Below are 22742 nucleotides of genomic sequence, written 5' to 3' on the forward strand. Positions count from 1 at the left end.
CAACCAATTGTCCTTCAAGCTACACCACACTGAAATGACCTTTGATACACAACATCTTCATGATGCGAGAATGAAAAGAAGCAAAGCAAATCTTGCACTCAGGATCCCACTACTTTGAGGACACCTTGCCCCATATGCTCACAGATCTGCAGATTGACAATCAAACCTGTTCAGTCACACGGAGATCCATCACTAACTTGACAATGGCAACAATGATAGTGAGGCAATGTACCCTAGGACACAGCCTAGGAGTAAAGGGAAGACCTTTAAGAATAGAGATAAGGAGAAACTTCTTCAGCCAGACAGTAGTGAATCTCTGGAATTCATTGCCACAGAAAGCTGAGGAGACCAGGTCGTTGAGTATATTTAACATTGAGATAGATAGGTTCTTTTAGAGTATCAAGAGGATCAAAAGTTACAGGGAGAAAGTGGAAAAGTGGGGTTGAGAAACTGATCAGCCATGATTGAATGGCGGAGCAGACTCGACAGACTGAATGGCCTAATTTCTGTTCTATGTCTTTTGGTCTTATGTAATTACATACTGGCTTGCAGCTCACAACTAGATGTCAAATTAATTTGAAACCTCACCATTTATAAATTAAATATACAGAACTTGCTGACTGACTTGATTTACTTGACAAAAAAACTGCAGCTAAATTTATAGTTGAATGAAGTTTTTCTCAATTTTTCAATCTTGTTTTTGATCTTCAAATACAATGAAGATCCACATAAAAATATTTTTGAACGTTGACTAAATCAATGAAGTTGAACACACCAACATGCTAATCATAAGATACAAAGATGTTGAAGGAATGATCAGTTTAAAATGACCGAGAAAGGGCAAACAATCATGCCTCACTTGAAGGGCTTTTGCCCGAAACGTCGATTTTCCTGCTCCTCGGATGCTGCCTGACCTGCTGTGCTCTTCCAGCACCACTCTAATCCCAACTTGAAAAATGGGTCGAAAAGTGTGGCGCTGGTAAAGCACAGCAGGTCAGGCAGCATCGAGGAGCAAGAGAATTGACGTTTCGGACATATGAAGGGCTGTGATGTTGCCTGACCTGCTGTGCTTTTCCAGCGCCACCCTTTTCGACTTTGATTTCTAGGATCTGCAGAGATCGCTTTCTAATTTGAAAAATGGGCTCAAGTACACGATAAAAACATCTAAATGCTGAACGAGCTTCACTGCCAGAACTTAGTTACATTCCTAAATATACAATTTGAGGTATACCAACGATTCAGGATTGCCTTAACCTGGGAGATTTTTTTTGAAAATGTTTCATTTCGGAAACACTGTCATCTGGTTATTATTACGTCAATATCTTAGCAACAGCTCTTGATGGTCTATATAAACCCGATTTATTTTCTCTTCAATTTATATTTACAACTGAAAAGAATATTAAATCCGTGAAGCAAGTTGAAAACAAAACTTTCGTGAAAGTATTCAACTGAGGTATGCGGTGAGGGCGAAACTAAAACTCTATTTCCCTACTACAGAACCACAACGTCCATTCAGCGTTACGTACATCCTGTTGTCAATTATATCATGTTTTCACAATTTTACATCCTAAGAACATCTTTTGCCTCTTCTGGTATTAAGTCATAAGTTGTTGTCGGAGAAGTACATTTGACACAAGGGGGAAATGTTCATCTAGCCACCGAGGCGTTTGTAACCCACGGGAATAAAACGCAAATGCTTTTCAAAAAATAATGTACTTGCTGAGAAGATTTCTACCTCTGAAAAATGGAAACGTAATTTGGGCTAATGATTTTTTAAAAAAAACAATACGCACTATGCTTTTTTTAAAAGAAAAACTCACGCTGTGTTTAATAAAAGAGGCAGAAATAGGGGACAGGGCTGGAACTGGTGTCAGGAAGGTGGTTCAGCTGGAGCTCAGCAGGCAGTCCGCCACTTCTTACCTAAATAGGACAAGCGAATTAAGCGAGGATCCTCCAACCCCAGCGAGCGTTTCCTCACATCCCACACCAGGTTAGTGGGACGTGACATCCTGCCGCTCCTCCAGTTACACAAATAATATCAACCACTGCGGGAGTCCATCATTACCCACCCGACCAGACAACAAGGTAGCCAGAGACACCATTAAACACCGCCCGAGCCAAACGGCTCCTTGTTCACATCGTTGTTATTATTGTGGTGGTGACCGTCATGTTGGCGATGGGCGAATGGCCGTCTGTCAGCCGTGGAAACATCGCGAGACCCCGTTCAAACGGCCACCCTGGGGGGAGGGGGAGAGGACCCGCGTTTCCACCCGGCGTGATGACGTCACAGTCCGCTGCCGTTGCCCAGTAACCAATCACATTTGTGTAAAGTGGGGGCTGGGCGGCCTGCGAACTGTCACTGGTTGGTGATGATGAGGGGGACGGGTTTCAATGTGATGCGGCTGTTGCGGCGTTTGGTTTAGGCCGCGCAAAGTTAGAGGTCGAAGCGGGCCGTGAATTTTCCGGAACGACTTGCTGCCGTCTGAACGGACACTCCGTTTCTATCGTGTTTACTGACCGGTTGCCGGTTATAATACTCGACAGGAATATGGCGGTAGCGGGCCTGAGAGCGAGCTATCACCGAATGTTGGACAAAATCGGGTTAATGCTTCCTCCCAGGATGAAGCCGTTTTATGATCACCCAGCAGGTAAACGGCCGTGTCTTGCTGCTGCGACCGGCATGGGCAGACGTGCTGACTGGACTCATGCTTGTGAGAAGTGGCTTAGGGAGCAGGGTCGGTGCTGGCCTGTGGCCGGTGGGAGTGTGTGAGGAGTGAATGCTGCTGCTGCTCAAAGATTACATGATTTTTCTTTAAATATTATTTTTGACGCACAGCTGTTTGTCACCGGTCAGTCGGGGACCCGACATCTGCTGTCACTGAAATAAATAATTGTTTGGTTCTCGTAGGAGACAGGAAATGGGCTACCCTTCACAGTTCACCTTTTCCAGTAAACTGGTTGTAGAAGTGAGTTCAATCGTTTCACAGGTTTATTCCTGTGAATCAAGTCCTGGTATTTTAATGTACAGCTATAAATGTAGGCGTGTCATTCAGATAGGGTGGAAATAAAATAATTCCTGCAGCACAGATTGGTAAATGTAGGCATCTCGCGAATTTATGCCGGTAATCACTTGATTCTTTTCGGAATGTTATTGCTTGTGTTTTGACCTTGAAACTTTATTTCTAAAAGTAAAGTTCATTGCTCGGATTTAAGGTAGTACAGTTTGGTGTCCCATTTCGGATCATTTGTTTGTAAAAGCTAAAGCAATGGTAGCTTTTATATTTTCAGGTATGATTTTCAAAAAAGAACAAGCGTACACAATATAAACCCTTTGTCCACATCTCCAGGGAGATGACTGTACACACCACTTCAGCGGTAGCAGCAAGGCTCTGACGTTTCAGCCCCCCTTGTAAATAGAAGATTAATTTGCATGTGTACTTAGGTGTATACTGGGTAGAAGGTCAGCACCTAATAAGTGCTTAATGGTAACTGGTGTCAAACGTGTGCAACTTTACAAATTTGTTTGGAATACCTTTAGGAGCAGGTTCGGGGTCCATCTTTGAGAAAACTGAATTAGAGCATTGTGTTCAGCAAAAATGCTTAAAGATAAAATAACAGAATCCACCAGCCAGTCTTCAGCTCAATGCTTGTATCCTCTTCCTTTGGCTTGTTTCTTTTGGAGAATAGCACATAGTTGTTTTCCAGGATTTATCAGAAATCATCATTGGCTTGTCCATTTGCTCCAGGTCATCCAGATATCTTTGAGGCTTTTCTAATCTTATTTTTCAATTTATTTGGCTATATACCCAATAATATTGTACAAAAATTTCTTTTCAATTGGATGCATTTTTTAAATTTCCTTTCAAACTTGCCTAATCTCAATGCCAAGTATTTCTTGATTTTTTAAGTGTACTATATGCGTGCCAACATATTTGGACAGAAAGGATGTAAAGAGATGTGTCTCCAGGTTGATATTTGAATCGTTGTTTAAACATGTATTTGATTTGGGTTTCAGTATAGAGGTCACAATACAATAATTTGCAGATACCTCCAAAAGTATGAAGCTACGAAACAATGTAAACAACTTTAGAGGAATTTAGGCAGGTAAATATCAGATTAAATTTTACTGTGGAGAATTGTGAGATAATACATTTTGTAAGGACAAAATAAGAGAGGGCATACTTACGGTAAGACTTTTAAAAGCGCAGAAAGATTTTTTTGAGTTCAGATACACCTTTAAAAGTAGGAGGACATTGAACAGAATAACTAAGTGGTCATGCTAATCATTTGCAAATCATTGGTTAGACAATAGCTAGAATCTTGGGTAGCTTTCACAAAAATATTAGGACAGGTTGAGAAAGAGCTTGACAATGATTGCTCTTTGGAAGATAATTGTTATTTATTTACAGGCTGGATAATGTGAAACCTTTCATTATGATAATGGTGCTTAAGATGTCTAACAGCTATTTAAAGTTTTCACAAAAATGTTTCTCAAACTGGCAGGCTGGTAACTAAAGGCCATGACCTTTTAGTCATCCCCATAAGAACAGCAGGAGAAGTAAGAAGAAATCCTTTACACGGATGATTATTAGGACACTGCATTATGGTGTGAGAAACTTTTATAAGCTTCTAGAGGAAATATTGATAAATATTTACATAAAAGGTGTGGAATAAAGACAGAGAAATTGATGACAAAACAACATGACTCACTCTCACTAGTATCCTTGCATAAGGATAAGGACAGACATGGAAAACACATCCATCCTAGGACACGTTAAACAGAGATACACACAAGAATTCCTAGAAGCATAGCATTCCAACCAGAACTTTATCAACAAACACATTGACTTGGATCCCATTTAAGAAAAAGAACACAAAATAATGTCAACACAGAAAATGACACCACAAGCCCAAGGAAACTCAAACATATAAATAGAAAGCGGGCTACACCACCAGTGCTTCATTCAGAGGCTCACTGAAGATGTTACCTAATATGGTGACAAAACGTCTGCAAACGAACCTTCCAGCTCACCGAGCAAACCTACAGCCACTCAGATATTTTGTTCGTAGCCAACACTGATATAAGGGTCTGAGTGGTGTCCTGTGATTCTACAGTGAGCCAGTGTCTATTTCACCATGGAAGATGTCTCAGCCAAACCCAACTTTTGTCTTACTCAACAGACATGCATGTAATTGAAATATATAGTTTCTTATGCTACAAGGTGCTTCATTTCCATACAGTTTCAATTTATATTTAAAATTTACATTTTTCCTTTCACGCTAACCATTCTCCAGTGCATACAGCCCAAGGGGTTTACACGATTTCCTAAAATATGGTACCAGGTCCTTACCATAGACTGGAGTCGAGTGTGTGGTACTGGAAAAGCACAGCAGGTCAGGCAGCATCCAAGGAGCAGGAGAATCTACGTTTCGGGCATAAGCCCTACCATAGACTGTTCTCTTATTTCATTGAGCAAGCTGTAGTGCATACTCCAGAAGTAATTCCTGGATTTAGGAATGTGTGAGTCTGCCCCACTCAGTCATGGCTGGATCTTGGAAGAGGAATACTAACGGGTTCCCTGCAGATTTAAGGAGTGTTTTTCAGAGATCAGTTGTCTTTCAGCACAAATTGATGTTTGTCTCATTGTTAATCTGTGGGAACAGTTTACAGAGCACAGAGTCCAGCTTTTAGTTGATGCTTAAAACAAACCATGACAAGAACCACTACATGTCTGTTTAGACTTCTTTGCAAGGTACATTTTAAGACGGTGGCTGGTAAAGGGATTCGAGGGCACCGTATAGTGGTGCCAAAGGTTCCAGGAGTGCATGAAGGATCTGTTAGGGAATGCTTTTTTCCCACTACTCAGCTGGTTTGAAAGTTCTCATCTTGAGGCATTCTGTTATCTGACTTTCACAGTCTGCTCAGGGAATGAGCCTGCAGGATTTATTGTCTCCTTTTCCTGGAGAGCCTTGGTGACATTTTGTGCAATTCTGGTCTCCTTCCTATCAGAAGGATGTTGTGAAACTTGAAGGGGTTCAGAAAAGATTTACAAGGATGTTGCCATGATTGGAGGATTTGAGCTATAGGGAGAGGCTGAATAGGGGGGCTGTTTTCCCTGGAGCATCAGAGACTGGAGTAAACTTTATAGAGGTTTATAAAATGATGAGAGGCATGAATAGGATAAATAGACAAAGTATTACCCCTGGGGTGGGGGAGTCCAGAACTAGAGGGTATAAGTTTAGAGTGAGAGGGGAAAGATTTTTGAAAAGGGACCCAAAGGGAAACCTTTTCATGCAGAGGGTGGTACATGTATGGAATAAGCTGCCAAAGGAAGTGGTGGAAGCTGGTATAATTATAGCATTTCAAATGCATTTGAGTTGATGTGAGTAGGAAGGGTTTGAAAGGATATGGGCCAAGTGCTGGCAAATGAGATCTATCTAGTATGCTAGGATATCTGGTTGGCATGGATGAGTTTGAAACAATGCTGTACAGCTCTATGACTCTATGTACAGACTGCTGCCTGATGAATTTGTGGTCAAAGTATTCTCTCATGAAATGTTTCCGGTGGGGGACAGATGTGGTATGGCAAAGTTCGACTGAGTGGACATTTTTCAGCAACAAGGTCAGAAGTAACCTTCACATCAATGGGAATAGGTAGAACTCTACACTTAATGGAACTTGATGTTTGTATATGATGTGTTAGTAATGCTTAAGGCATGGACACCAAGGTGCCATCAGTTTAAGTGAGATATTGGGTACATCACTCTTTCTCTCGCGGTCTGACCTTCTCTCTTTTCCTCCCTCCCTGTCTGATTCATCTTCCTCCAAAGAGCAACTTAAACCAGTAAAACTGGTTTAAGTTTTATGCCTACAGCATAAAAGCAATTTGCTCCCTTACTGCTTGACATCCTCGATGCAATCTTCCCAATTTCTAACCTGTGCTTTGGCTCCTCCAAACTGTATCCTCAGCAGTTCGATTCATCTGACCTGACCGCATATGTTATTTGATCTAGTTCCTAAAGAACAGATCTGCAGTTTGCTTTGGATCCAACTGCCACATTCTGATCAGCCTAGACACAGAATGGAATCAAGCAGAAGACAGCAATGCTGTCCATTTTACATTGAGGCTTTGATCTGTACTGCTTTGTTGTTTGCTAATGCTCCATACAGTGCATCAAGTAGAAAATGGAGAAAAGATTGCCTTGGCCAACTCCAATTTTGCTTAGAAAGCTTTTTATTAGACTCTAATAATGAGCAGCAATGTTACAAAGATTTGGAGAGAGCAGTTGGTTGCAATTGCTCATTCTGTCCAAACTCTCTTTTGAAGAATGCTGTATTACCCTGGTAATGGATATACTATCAAAGGCTTTACCCCTAATATAAGCTGATGTTGGCTGCTGTCTTATCCCATAAATGGGTATTATCAGCACTAAATTCTACCCTACTCATCTTAGGGTGCTGAGACCAACTCTGCAGCAGCATCATTTAACGTCTGTAGATTACAGGAACTAGCAACCTTCTGGTTCATAAGTCTAAATAACTCATGAGTTAATTTTGTTGTTCCATGGGGTGACGTAGTTTAGCTAATTATTTAGTTGTCGAGAAGGGAACCCTGAAGTCAATAAATCTGGTAATTAGCATCCATTGATTACTGAAAGGCTAAAGAAGCTCACCACGACATAAACATTGACACATCCTTTTAGAAGTGATCTGTCATTGTGTTTGGAGAGCCATCACTTACAATTGACCTTTATTCCAAGAAAAGCTTTAAGGTTGTGCCTTGTATTCCAACTAAATTTCTTAACACAACTAACATTAATTAGTTCAGAGAAGGTTCAATGGGATGATCCCTGGTATGGAGGGATTGACGTATGAGCAAACGTTAAACAGGTTGGGACTCATCAGAATTTTAGAAGAATGAGGGGTAATCTCATTGAAATTAATAGGCTTCTTAAGGGGCTACACAGGATAAATACTGAAAGGAATAAGCATGGTTTTATTATTCGGTTGATTGGACTGTTTTGTATGTGTTTCTATCTAATGTTTCCTCTTTGATAAGTTGGGATGGGATTTGGGGTTCATCTGCATTTCCCTGCAAATTGGTTGTATGGTGTGTTTTGGAGGTTGGCTTTGCCACTCCTTTCCCCTGTACATTAAAAATAAACAGCGGTTTATGATAAATAATGTTAAATGTTTGTATAGTTTGATTTTAAAAAACTGTCATGGGAGAGTCGAAGGCCAGAGGCACGGTCTCCGAATTAAGGGACACCAATTTAAGAATGAGATGAAACGGAATTTCTCCTTTTGAGGGTTCAGTGTTCGACGTCTTGCCACAGAAAGCTGCAGGAAGTTGGACATGTAGCATGTCAGATCAGACATGATCCTATTGAATTGCGAAGCAGCCTCAAGGGGCCAAGTAGTTTACTCCCTGTTCCTATTTTTCATGATCTAATAAATTTTTAATACAAATCAAATTCTTTCCATTGTGAGGCAAACAGTACCAATGGAGAGAGAAACAGGATTAATGTTTTTGGTTGATGACCCATCCTCACTTCTGATGTAAGACGACAGACCCAAAGCAATTGTTTTGTTACATTTTCATAGATATGCGTGATTACTGATTTTGTTTCAGATTTTGTAACATTCACAGTATTTCACTGTTTTATGCTATCTTTATTGCACTGGCTGTTTTTATAATGTAATATTTAATTACTTTGACTAACAATTTTGATCTTTCAAATGAAAGGTGTGTCCTCATAGCTTTTGTTTCTTCGAGTCATAGAGGTGTACAGTACAGAAACAGATCCTTTCGTCCAACTTATCCATGTCGATCAGACATCCTAAATTAATCCAGTCCCATTTTCCTGCACTTGACCAATAACCCTTCTGGTTGGATTATTCAAAGAAGACTGGGAAGATGAGAAGGAATTTCTTCTTTTTGGGGATGGTGATTTCATGGAATTTTATTTACAGCATAGGGCTATAGAGGCTGGGTTACTAAGTATATTCAAAGCTGATTTAAGAGAGATTTTCGATCTCTATGGAAATAGTTATTGGGAAAAGGCAAGCAAACGTAGTTGAAGATTATCAGATCAGTCATGCTTCCAGTGAAATGAGGGAGTGGACCCAAATGGCCGAATAGCTCACTTCTGTTCCTCTGTCTTCTGATCTTAACAATACAAGATTTTTGTCAAGGCGTTGAGCCTTTTAACTTTTCTTTTTTGATTACTGGAATTACATTTTGCTGTTGTATAATTAATCTAGCAATGTGGTACAGTAGGTAAATGATAAATGAATGGTAGATAAACGAATGCCTGAAAATGTTTTCTCAAGGTATGTTCCAAATAAATATCTTATTTCCCCCTGAATTTTCCTTTTTAAGTTCCTCTTAAACTCCCAAATATGTTTCCTCTTTTTAAAAAATAAGTGCCTCCCTGGATCTTTATTGCTCTGAAATTTAAGGTCAGAAGACATGACACCACAGGTTTAGTTAAACCCATGAGTTACAAGTCCACTTCACCTGATAAAGGAGAAGCATTCTAAAAGCTTGTGATTTCAAATATACCTGTTGGTCTATAACCTGATGTCGTGTGACTTCTGACCTTGTCCACCCCAGTCCAACATTAGCGCCTCCATATCATGAAATTAAGATTAGCGAGTTTTGAGAAGATTTGCAGCTCAGGTTGAGGTTCTGGATGTATGTTTGCTTGCTGAGCAACAAAATTCGTTTTCAGACATTTCGTCACCATAATAGGTAACATCATGAACAAGCCTCTAGTTGAAGCACTGGTGGCATGGCCCGCTTTCTATTTGCATTTAGGGTTTCTTGGGTTGGTGATGTTATCTCCTGTGGTGATGTCATTTCCTGTTGTTTCTCAGGTCCTCTTTTTCTCATGAAAAATAACAGGAAATGACATCGCCACCCCAAGCAAACCTAAACATAAACAAAGTGAGCCATGCCACCAGTGCTTCAATGGGAGGCTCGCTGATGTTACTGAGTATTGTAACGAAATGTCTGAGAGCAAACCTACGTCCATAGAATGACAGTGTGCATATTTTTCAATTTAGTCCATCCTTAGCAGCCATTAAAGTCTTTAGCCTTCCACAATGGATAATAAAGTAAAATCTTAATTTAACTGTTTAATGTGCCTTAACTTGCCTTTTACTACTTCCTGTCTCAGGTATCCTTACTCTGCTTTTAGCCAAGCGAGTAAAGTATTTTAGTAAATTGCATCCTGAAAATAGAAACCTTTACCTCCTCCCATTTTGTTTTCTAGGTCCTCGCACAGTGTTTTTCTGGGCACCAATTATGAAATGGGTAAGTGTATCATTACTGTATATTACAGTAACTCAGATTTAGTAAATCAGATATTATTACTGATCCTGAAATGCATTACTCGACAATATAGGTCTAAATTGTGCAATTGTTATTAGATAGTGGTCCAGAATGGCAAGATTGATGATGTCCATTTTGTAAATTATGTTAAAATTCTGACAAAGTATTTGATGTTGATTTACTTAATTTGAAAATACTTTTGTTTCCCTTGTACTTTGGAAAAAAAATGATCAAGTAAACACTTGATCAGAATTTTGGAATTGTTGAATTTATCACTCCTTGTATTATTTGTGACTAGGTACTGAATAATCACAAGTCTGACCAACAGCAAACTTTACTTTCTGGTTGGCATTAAACAGATATCCTCTTTCTAAGCACTTCTGTTACTCAGTTGAACACTAACCAGAAAAAAACTGTCATTTTATTGGATTGTGTACGTAATCAATGTCTGTAACACAATTTTAAATGGCAATGGAAATATAGTTATAACTACAGTAAGTATTGTGTTGGTGACTAATAGTACTCATCGGATGCGTTTGTATCTGTTCCAGCTCTTGTGTAAAACATTTGTGCAACTGACTTCTTACTTCAAAGATACGCTAATTAAACTCAATTGGTGCCTCAAAGGGGTTTCGATTTATTACAGAAACTAATTGCAGGACACTTTTATTTTAATTGTAATGATGTTAGGACCTCATTAACTAGACAAGAAAAGTGCTCAGTTACCTTCATTCTGATTATAGGATGAATGATTACTATAATAATGTGGATGCGAGAAATTTGAAATAAACACAAACTGCTGGATAAACTTAGTAATTCGAAAAGCATCTGTGGAGAGAGAAACAAAGTTTAATGCTTAAAGTCTGATATGACTACTCTTCAGAACTGGGAGGGATTTGAAAATGATTTTTGTATGTTGCAGACAGGTAGGGGCAAGGAGGAACATGGGGATCAAATTGTCAGGACACTCAGAATTGACAAGTAGGGAAGTTATGCTGGACCTTGCGGTTATCTCACATCTTTCACAATGTATACAGTTCTGTTACAGAAAGGATATAGAGGCTCTGAAGAGGGCGCAGGAAGGTTTACATGGTGATACCAGAAATTTGTGGCTTTCATATCAGGAAACAGCTAGTGCTAGTGGCACACATTGGTTAAAAATGGGATGACGTACTAAAAGCAGAATACAGAGGAACCTAGATTATCCAAAAATCAGATTATCAATAGGAGATCTTGAGGTCCCGACAGAAACATTACATCAAAGACATGTGTCCAACACTGATCGCGTCTTTTGTTTACAATGATTAAAAGTGTTGCCAAGAACAATCCTGAACTGATGGGAGTGCAGGCACTGAGCCTAAATGACCAGGAGTGTTTAAAAACTTTAGGCTTTTTGTCTGAGTGTACACAGCATTCAAAATTTAAAGTAGATGAATTAATCATGCAAATAGATCTAAATCCTAGAATCGTAGTGTGGGTATTATATAGTTCAGATTACAGATACATGACTGCAGGGTGACCAGGAATATGAATTGAACATCTAGGAGTATTCCGTAGTTAGAAAGGACACTTGAAAAGGAAAAGCTTGCTTATTTGTATTACTGGTTAAAGAGGATATCAGCTCTGATACTCCAGCATCTGCAGACCTCACTTTCTCCAACTTGAAATGGGGAACAAGGAAATGGTTGACAAACTAAAATCATCCTTCACTTCGGTCTTCACAAAGGATTATATGAATCGTGTACCATAAATGATGGAGAACACAAGGCTCAGTGATTGGGAGAAACTGAGCAAATCTGTAATAGTAGAAAAATGGTGTTGGAGAAATTGGAGGTATTGACTGCTGATAAATCCTCAGAGCCTGATAATCTACATCCCAGAGTACTTAAGGAAACAGTGGATGTACCAGTGGTCACCTTCCAAGAATCTTTAGAGTTTGGAACAGTTCCTATGGGTTGGAGGGTAGCTAATGTAATGCCATTATTTAAAAAGAGGTGTAGAGAGCAAACGAAATTATAGATGAGTGAGTCTGACGTAAGTAGTGGAGAAGATGCTAGAGTCCATTATGAAGGATTTAATAGCAGAGCATTTTGAAAGCAGTGGTAGAATCAGACACAGACAGAGTCAGCATGAATTTACAAAAGGGAATTTATGCTTCACCAATTGACTGACTGGATTTCTTTAAGGATGTAACCAGTACAGTTGATCAACGAGTCTAGTGGATATGGTTTATTGGCTTTCAGATAGCTTTCAACAAAATCCCGCAAGAAATTCATGTATAATTTTAAAGCACATAGGACTGGGGGAGAGTATGGAGATGGATAGAAATTTGATGAGAATACAAGAAGCAAAGAGCAGGAATAAATAGATGTTTTTCTGAATAGCGAGCAGTGACTAGCAGGGACCAGTTCGACAGCCCTAGCTATTCACAATTATTTAGATGAGGGATCTAGAGGAAACATCTCAAAATTTGCAGATGACATAAAAGTGGAAGGCTAAGCTATGAGGAGGATGCACAGATACAGGCTGAGTGAATGGACAAGTACATGACAGATACCATATAATGTTGATAAATGAGGTTCTCCAGTTTGGTCAAAAAAAAGGCAGATTATTACTTGAATGGGTATAAGTTGAGAGAAGCAAATGTTCAATGGGACCTGGGTATCCTCAAGCATCAGGTGCTGGAAAAAAAAAAGGCAAGTGCAAGTAGCCACAAGTAAGCAAATTGCATGTTGGCCTCTATAGCGAGAGGATTTAAATTTAGGAGCAATGATCTCTTACTGCAACTGTACAGGGCATTGGTGAGAACATAGGGGCAGCACGGTGGCTCAGTGGTTAGCACTGTTGCCTCACACTGCTAGGGACCAGAGTTTGATTCCTGCCTCGGGCAACTGTTTGTGTGGAGTTTGCACATTCTCCCTGTGCATAAGTGTGGGGTAAATGTAGACTAGTAGGGGAATAGGTCTGGGTAGGTTACTCTTCTGAGATTGTCAGTTTTTCTGTGGTAATGAGTTCTAAATTTCCACTGTGCCATTTCTATAAAAGATAATTCTCCTCATAAACATCTTGTGAAATTCTTCATTGTAGATTCTGCAATATGTAGTAACATTATGGTTGAAGTATAAGTGCAAGAAAAAAGAAGACTGGGATATTATTTTTATAAACAGGCTGCAAAATTGAACCAAAATGTGCGTCTGCAGTAAGTTCAACCGAGAGCAACAGCAACATTACTAGAGGCCACGATAGTGGCCAGTTATACTCCCTTATAGCTAACCTTTCTAAGACCAATAAAACATTTGCTCAGAAATGTTAGGTTTTGAACCCATAAAATTGACATTAAATTTGAGCGAAAAAAAACATGTATTTCAGAGCAGAGTAAGTGCATATGTGGTATTTTTCATTGAAACAGTTTATTTCATGTCATTTTTATTTTTGTACAGAGTTTAGTCACTGCAGGATTAGCTGACTTGGCCAGGCCTCCACACAAACTTAGTCCAGCTCAGTCAGGGGTTCTTTGTGCTACAGGTATTGTAAACTCTATTTTAAATATTATCTGTAATTATTCTAGTTTATGCTTTATTCACTCTTAATATCAGGTTTCTGATGCTTAGCAATTTTGCAGCACAATAAATAGTAATCCTTCTTCTCCCTTTCTACTCTTAACCACCCTGATTCTTTTCAGGGAAGCACCAGCACAGAATTGTAGATAACAAAGAGAAATATAAGCTGATGATCTTTGTCTAATTAGGCCATGGTTGTTCTTTAACTTGGCAGCACTTTGCTGCTTAATATAAATATGTTTTACTTTCAAACTGTCTCAATATAAATATTTTTACAAGCTAGTGTCTGCTCCAAAACCAATCAATTTGCATTTCTAAGCACATTAGAACAGAAATAATCATACTATTCATTGAACTTGATGATTTAAGTAATAATTACAAACCAAAATGTTTTCATTATTGCTCCTATTAGTATTTGTTGACTGCATTAAACCACCGGTTTAAGGCACAAATAACAATTAAACTTGTATCAGCAGTACTGGATTCTTCATTGTTCGTGCACTATCTCTACAAGAGACTGATGCCATAACAGTGTTCCGAGGACAAACATGACAGAAACATATCTAGCACAATCAGATGTACATCCAGGAGAAAGCCGGAGACGGAGATGTGAGATCTAATAGTGAGCATCCTTTGAGTCAACACAGTTAGAGTTTTTTAAGTTCATCCGTAGAGGCCAAACTGCTAATCAAAGTGGACAGTGGATTCTGGAATTTTTATTTTCTTTCCTTTTGTCAGTCAGGCAATAAATATACGATTTGATTAAGAGAATAGCCCCAAACAGGCGGTTGTCATAATCGCAAAACTGTCACATTGCTGCCAGTACTATATAAAATTGACAGCAACCTTTTTAGTATCCGCATGTGCACAACTAACACTGAAAACCAGAAAATACGATAGGCGGTACTCAGCTGCTCCAAAGCATGTATTATTGCTGTTTTCAGAGATGTAAGCAACATAGAATTGGTGAATTAATGTGAATTTCAACCTTGTATGCTCAACCTTTAATGCTGAGACCAAATTAAGTGGTTAGCTTTTTTAAGCAGGATAACAGTATACCACATAAAAACCAAGTCATCTTGCTGCTAAACCTACTTTAGGCCCTGAAAAAGTGTGAAATGTCGTCCCCTCAAACATTTCGAAATTGTATGATTCTTTAAATACATTACTTTTTAAGGTTTCCCTGTTGTTTAATTCCACATGTATGTAAGTCTTTATTTCACCTTCTATACGTTAATAAAAATGTCAATTACAGTAACTGCTTTTACTTCCTGTTTTGTTACCCGAGAATATTTCATTCCAATTAATCTGTGTGCGGCCTGTGCTGTTGCTGATGGCACCCAAATTTAAAGTGCAAACAAAGCAAGCTTTATGAGAGAAAAAGCTATTTCACACCGTGAGTAGTTAGTGAATGGAATGCGCTGCTTGGAAATATGGCAAAGGCAGGTTCAGTTGAGGCATTCAAGAGGGCATTGAATGATGATTGGATAGAAATGGAATACAGGGATATGACGAAAAGGTGAAGATTGGCATGAGGTGATAGAACCAGTGCAGACATGATGCCTCTTTCTGTGGGTAAAAATTCTAAATCTTTACTACAGATTTAGCATTGTAGAGCTTGCTAAATCTGTAGTAAAGCTTTCTTGAGGACAGAGCAGAATCCTTCATTGGTGACTGCAAAATCCAACCCATTAAACAGATGGTTTAAGAGACCAACATCAGCTGAATGAACTTCTTCTGATTCTATTTTCTGTGGTTGATTTTGCATATCTTGATTCTCGAACAAAAGAGATTAACAACCTTTCTTTATAACAGGTTTGATTTGGTCCAGATATTCCCTTGTGATTATTCCGAAGAATTGGAGTTTGTTTGCTGTAAATTTCTTTTTGGGCTGTGCGGGTGCTATACAGCTAATCCGCATTGCAAAGTAAGTAACTACCACAGAAAAACTTGTTTCCTTTCTTTCATGGTTTACACACTAGCAATGTTAAGTTCTGAAGTTAGATTACTTTTACTTTCAGTGACTGTTTAATATTAAGTTAAACCTGCCTTCCTGCCTGTATAAAGTTCCTTTAGAGATTCCTGAGTTACATTTTCAATAAGTGTGAAATATTAGTTTTCCCTCAATTTTGTTTACTTTCTGATGAGTTCAAATTGTAGTCAGAAGCTTCAATCCTGAACATCTTTGCCAACTGTGGTAACACATTTCTTATTGACATAATCAAATTTAGAATTTCTGTGCTGCATTATCTGTGGGTCTCTTAATCCTTTCAAACTATTCCTGTTATCAGGCATCAGTCTCTTCATAGCCTTACTGCATCCCATTTCTGGATCTCTTCCAGCTGATTTTGTTCCTCTGACTTGAACCTTTTTCCTTCTTTTTCTATTAATATATAATGTCTTCAGAGACTACAGTTGCCTCAGCCCTAACTCCTTTTGGACTCGAGTTGGGGTTATCTCACTCCTTTACTCCAATGATTTCAGTTCACTATCACACCTCACAAGCCTAAAATGCTGGAAATCAAGCCTCCACGTTTCTAGAACCATCAAAAAAGTTAACAATTTTATCAAAATATTCCCAGCCCCTCAGTTTATCTGTCTGATCAACGCAGATTCAGGCTAACAGAAAATACAGACCAAATTTATAGATCCCCTAATAGTCAGCAGGAAATTGAAAAACAAGTTTGTCAGGAGATTTCAGTTATCTGTGAAGAGAATAGGGCGATTATGATAGGGGATTTTAACTTTCCAAACATTGACTGGGACTGCCATCATGTTAAGGATTTAGATGGAGAGGAATTTAAATGTATACAAGAAAATTTTCTGATTTCAGTATGTGGATGTACCTACTAGAGAAGGTGCAATACTTAGGTATTGTCCCCCTTCAACCCAGCCTACCATCCTGGCACCTTCCCCTGCCACCGCAGGAATTGCAAAACCTGTGCCTACACTTCTTCCCTCACCTCCATCCAAGGCCCTAAAGGAGCCTTCCACATCCATCAAAGTTTTACCTGCACATCCACCAATATTATTTATTTTATCCGTTGCTCCCGATGCGCTCTCCTCTACATTGGGGAGACTGGACGCCTCCTAGCAGAGCGCTTTAGGGAACATCTCCGGAACATCCGCACCAATCAACCACACCGCCCTGTGGCCCAACATTTCAACTCTCCCTCCCACTTTGCCGAGGACATGGAGGTCCTGGGCCTCCTTCACCGCCGCTCTCTCACCACCAGACGCCTGGAGGAGGAACGCCTCATTTTTCGCCTCGGAACACTTCAACCCAAGGGCATCAATATTGGCTTCAACAATTTCCTCATTTCCCCTTCCCCCACCTCACCGCATTTCCAAACTTCCAGCTCAGCACTGTCCCATGACTTGTCCTACCTGCCTATCTTCTTTTCCACCTATCCACTCCACCCCCTCCCCCCTCGACCTATCACCTTCATTCCCTCCCCCACTCACCTATTGTACTCTGTGCTACTTTCTCCCCACTCCCACCCTCCTCTCTCTTATCTCTCCACACTTCAGGTTCTCTGCCTGTATTCCTGATGAAGGGCTTATGCCCGAAACATCGAATTTCCTGTTCCTTGGATGCTGCCTGACCTGCTGCGCTTTAACCAGCAACACATTTTCAGCAGGTGACTGAGGTATCAGTGGGGGATCATTTTGGAGCCAGCGACCATAATTTTATTAGCTTTAAAATAGCGATGGAAAAGGGAAAGAGTTGAAGTTCTAAATTGGAGGAAGACTAATTTTGACGGTATTAGGCAAGAACTTTCGAAAGCTGACTGGGGGCAGATGTTCGCAGGACAGCTGGAAAATGGGAAGCTTTCAAAAATGAGATAACAAGAGCCCAGTGACTGTATATTTTCCCTTTAGGAAAGGCTGGTAGGTGTAAGCAATGCTGGATGACGAGAGAAATTGAGGTTTTGGTTAAGAAAAAGAAGGAAATGTATGACTGGTATAGACAGGAGAGATCGAGCGAATCCTTAGTATAAAGGCAATAGGAGTATACTTAAGAGGGAAATTAGAAGGGTAAAAAGGGGACATGAGATAACTTTGGCAAATATGCTGCCTTGCTGACCTTGGAGGGGCACTATTCTCTCCCTAGTTACCCTTTTGTCCTTAAATGTATTTAGAAAAACCCTTTAGGTTCTCCTTAACTCTGTGTGGAGTCGCAGGAGATCGGGGAGGTACTAAATTAGGATTTTGATTCAGTGTTTACTGTTGAGAAGGACATGGAAAATATAACATGTGGGGAAATAGACAGTGAGATCTTGAAAATTGCCCATATTACAGAGGAGGTGGTGCTGAATGTCTGTCTGAAACCAATAAAAGTGGATAAATCCCCACATGCATGTTCATACTTCCTTGAAAGTGGAGTTAAGGGTAGATAGGATAGTGAAGGCGGCGCTTGGTATACATGCGTTTATTGGTCAGAGCATTGCGTATTGGAATTGGAAGGTCATGTTGCAACTGTACAGGACGCTGGTTAGGCTACTTTTGGAATATTGCATGCAGTTCTGGTCTCCTTCCTATAGGAAGGATATTGTGAAACTTGAAAGGGTTCAGAAAAGATTTACAAGGATGTTGCCAGGGTTGGCGGGTTTGACGTATAGGGTAGGGCACTTTTCCCTGGAGCATTGGAGGCTGAGGGGTGCCCTTACAGAGATTTATAAAATCATGAAGGGCATGGATAGAATAAATAGACAGGGTCTTTTCTCTGGGGTGGGGGAAGTCCAGAACTAGAGGGCTAGGTTTAGGTCGAGAGGGAAAAGATATAAAATGGACCTAAGGGGCAACTGTATCACACAGAAGGTGATGCATGTATGGCACGGTGGTGCAGGCTGGTATAGTTACAGTATTTAAAAGGGGTCTGGGTGAGTATATGAATAGAAAGAGTTAAGAGGGATATGGTCCAAGTGCTGGCAATTGGGACTAGCTGAGCTTAGGAGATCTGGTCGGCATGTACGGGTTAGACCGAAGTGTACTGTTTCCATGCTGTGCACCTCTGTGACTCTGACTCTATTTCTGTACTTGTCAAGAATAATTATTGATTTATAAATGAGTAGATTTTAACCACAAGGAAACAAAAACGACCTGTTAACATACGACTACCAGTTAAAACTCTCGGCCCCCTTTTAAAAAAATCTCCAACACATGCATATAGAGACAGCACAGATGGACAAAAACGTCTTGGTGTTATGGATGGGAAATTGTTGGGATTGCCATTTTTGATAGAACTAAACAGTCATTGGACGATTCCCTTCTATCTGGCACCCATTGGGTTCAATGTTCCACTTTGTCCAGGATGAAACAGAGAGTAGCTGGTTGAAAATTCAAAGTTTTTTGTGTTTGTCCAGCCTTAAGTAAGAGTGGTACAAATGCATAAGAGAGCTGTGGATGTCATATTTGATTATGTATTTTCTTGAGACTGAGGGCTGTCTGTAGCTGAAATGTCAACAGTCACATGATGTACAACAACTATTTTATTGTCTGTTTGCGCCAAGTTTAAAAGTATTAACTGAAAGTTCTAATATACTGAGGAATGCCAACCGTTAGCCAATCTCTATCCATGCTACCCAGACCCTGAGATTCAAACCTGTTTCTGATTTTTCATTTTCACGTGGATGTATCCTGAGTGTTAGATTCAAAAATATTAAGTTCATGCAATTCGCCATATTTCATCAAACAGAATAATATCTTTAGATATAACAGGGCCACAGTTATGCCTGTTTCTTTGTGGAATACATGGAACATTCCTTGACAATATCAACAGTACTGCTTCCCCCTCTCATCCAGAATTGGAAAATTATATCAATTTCACTTCCAATTTCCACCCTGCTCTCACCTTCACCTGATCCATCTCGGATTCTTCCTTTGCGTTCCTTTACTATACATCCTCACCTCCTGCTTCCTGTAAAGACTATATTTTATTCTTCCCGTTCTCCTGTCTTCTCCATATCTGTTCTGATTATGCCAAGCTTGACAAGGCAAACCAAGGATTCCCCAGCACCATTGCAGATAGGGCCCTTAGCTGAATTCCAATCTCCTGCACTTCAGCTCGCACTTCCTCTCTTTCCTCCTACTAATAATAGGGCCCCCTTTTGGCCTTACCCACCATCCCATCAGCATCCACACCCGAGGATCATTAGCCATCGGTTCCAGCAGGATGCCACCACCAGACATATTCCCTTCCCCTCCCTTGTCAACCTTTCACAAGGACTGTTCCCTTCTGGACATCCTGGTCCACTCCTCCTTCACTCCCAACACCATTCCTCCCTCCACCCCATGGCACCTTCCCCTGCAATCATAGTAGGTCTAACACCTATCTGTTTACTTCTTCCATCCTCCGTATCCAAGGGCTCAAATACACCTTCCTGTACTTCACACAATCTAGACTACTGTACTTGCTGCTCACAATGAGGTCTCCTCTACATTTGGCGGAACCAAGTGTAGACAGGGTGACTGCTTCACAGAACATCTATGTTCTGTCCACTAAAAAGACCCTGACCTTCCAATTGCCTGCTTCTTCAACAAACCAATATGATACCTGGCCAACACCTCTGCCTCAGGCTTGCTGCAGTGCTCCAGCGACATTCAGCATAAGCTGGAAAAACAGCATCTCATTTTCCACTTGGGAACTCACTAGCCATCTGGACTCCGTATGGAATTCAATAATTTTAGGGCTTGATCCAATTTTTCTCCTATGTCCTAACCCCAACCTCCCCACACCAGGCCTTGTCATCACACAGTCTGCTATTACACAGAACCCATTGTTAGCCACTTATATGTCCTGATTGATAGCTATTCATTCTCCTTGGCTGATTGTTAACCATTCCTTTGTTTGTCCAACTGTTCTTCTGTCTCGTTTGGACTCTATTTTCCCGCTATCATTTACTCCTTACCTCCCTCTCCCCTATACCCAATTATCTGCACAGAAAACAACATTTTTCTAGCTATCATCAGTTCTGAAAAAGGGTCACTGGACCCAAAACGTTAACTCTGATTTTCTCTCCACAGATACTGCCAGACCTCCTAAGTTTTTCCTGCAATTTCTGATTTTGGTTTCTGATTTCCAGCATCTACAGTATTTTTGGTTTTTATTTTCATATCTTCTGTTGAGGTCAGAGGCTCTCCAATTCCTTCATGATCATATTTTTTACAGGCATTGACATTTTTTATAAAGCAGCACCATACTAAGTAAGGATAGTATCTAATACTACTGATCTTTTTTATTTCATACTAATTGCTAACATTTAATTTTCCTTTCAAAATTTACTTATTCTTTTTTATGTCCTCAGGTACAACTACAGTTTAAAGTCTGAGGACAAACATCCTGAGTAAACTCCAGTAACCTACGAATCGCCAAGGAAACATCTTGTCTTTATTTTCAATGTGCCTTGTAAATGACTCAAGGTGACCGATAAAATATTAACTGGCCTCAAAGGTTTTATAGTGGAGACTGTTACATATGTTTGTAAATATGTTCTTCATCTCCCAATAAATTTTACAGTGATGCATACTGTACATTTGGTATCTCAAAACTAGTGTTAAAATATTATACTTCCATCAACCTGTTTAACATCAGTTCGTTAGATTAAAAAACTAATCAAGCCTCCTGTTAGCTCCAATGGCATGTTTTAATCACATTTTTGCATTATAGTACAAAGTTTGGCTGCTTGTGCATTTGTTTTGATTATATTTGTACATCCTTTCTCCATCTAAGAAATACAATATTGCCTGGCCAAAATTATCTGCCATGTTTGAAACTGGTTATTTGTGTGATCAGTGAAAACAAGTGTGTTTACTTCTTTGGTCTATAATCTGACTATTGAACTGCCACAAAGTTCTACCTCTCATTAGTCTCAGTCCACTCCAGCATCACGTTTTTTTGGTTGGCCTGCTCTACTTTTAAATTACTTCAGGCCAGGAACTAGGGGCTCTCCAATTTCCCGAGAACTCTAAAGTTAGACTATTCTCCATCAAAATCATAAAACACTATTAGAAATGTGGCAAATCTTATTGCACTACATACTGAACAGGTTTGAAATTTACCGGTATGCGATGAAGTCAGATAAAAATTTTGGATTAACCTGTTCAGACATATTAATACACACCTCTCTGGTAGATGGGACTCAAGCCCAGATGCACATGGTCATTGTATCGCAAGAGTCCTACGTGCTGAGGTTATAGGTATTTTCTAATCCATCTTTTCAGAGATGTTATTAAACATCCCCTAGTACAGGTAGGACTTGAACCTGGGCCTCCTGCCTCAGCGGTATGTACACTACCACTGAACATAGAACATGACAGCGCAGTACAGGACCATCGGCCCTCGATGTTGTGCCAACCTGTCATACCAATCTGAAGCCCATCAAACCTTCACTATTCCATGTACGTCCATATGCTTGCCCAATGATGACTTAAAGTTGGCAAATCTACTACCGTTGCAGGCAAAGCATTCCATTCCCTTACTATTCTGAGTAAAGAAACTACCTCTGACAACTTTTCTATATCTATCACCCCTCAATTTAAAGCTATCCCCCCCTCCCCCTCGTGCTCGCCGTCACCATACTTGGAAAAAGGCTCTCCCTGTCCACCCTATCTAACCCTCTGATTATCTTATATGTCTCTATTAAGTCACCTCTCAACCTTTTTCTCTCCAACGAAAACAGCCTCAAGTCCCTCAGCCTTTCCTCCATATCAGGCAACATCCTAATAAATCTCCTCTGCACCTTTCCAAAGCTTCCACATCCTTCTTATAATGCGGTGACCAGAACTGTATACAAAACTCCAAGTGTGGTCGCACCAGAGTTTTGTACAGCTGCAGCATAACCTC

At 40.0% G+C, this 22742-nt stretch overlaps 2 protein-coding genes across 5 annotated transcripts in view; one reads left to right on the plus strand and one right to left on the minus strand.

Annotated features, from left to right (window-relative positions):
• dcaf6 (ddb1 and cul4 associated factor 6) overlaps window positions 1-2237 on the minus strand; it is a 223016-nt gene extending 220779 nt beyond the window's left edge. For all 4 annotated transcript variants that reach the window (XM_060833573.1, XM_060833572.1, XM_060833571.1 and 1 more), the window contains exon 1: window positions 1921-2237. In XM_060833573.1, coding sequence (XP_060689556.1) covers window positions 1921-2008 — 88 coding nt within the window. In that variant the 5' untranslated portion in view covers window positions 2009-2237. The remainder of the gene's footprint in view (window positions 1-1920) is intronic.
• A 117-nt stretch (window positions 2238-2354) lies between these two features.
• mpc2b (mitochondrial pyruvate carrier 2b) lies at window positions 2355-21423 on the plus strand. Its single transcript, XM_060833574.1, has 5 exons — window positions 2355-2648; window positions 10279-10319; window positions 13778-13862; window positions 15713-15824; window positions 21205-21423. The coding sequence occupies exons 1-5, from the start codon at window positions 2549-2551 to the stop codon at window positions 21245-21247; spliced, it is 381 nt and encodes a 126-aa protein (XP_060689557.1). The 5' UTR covers window positions 2355-2548; the 3' UTR covers window positions 21248-21423.
• Window positions 21424-22742: the final 1319 nt, after the last annotated feature.

The sequence above is a fragment of the Hemiscyllium ocellatum genome, chromosome 12 (genome assembly GCF_020745735.1).
Source record: "Hemiscyllium ocellatum isolate sHemOce1 chromosome 12, sHemOce1.pat.X.cur, whole genome shotgun sequence".
NCBI classification, from domain to species: Eukaryota; Metazoa; Chordata; class Chondrichthyes; order Orectolobiformes; family Hemiscylliidae; genus Hemiscyllium; species Hemiscyllium ocellatum.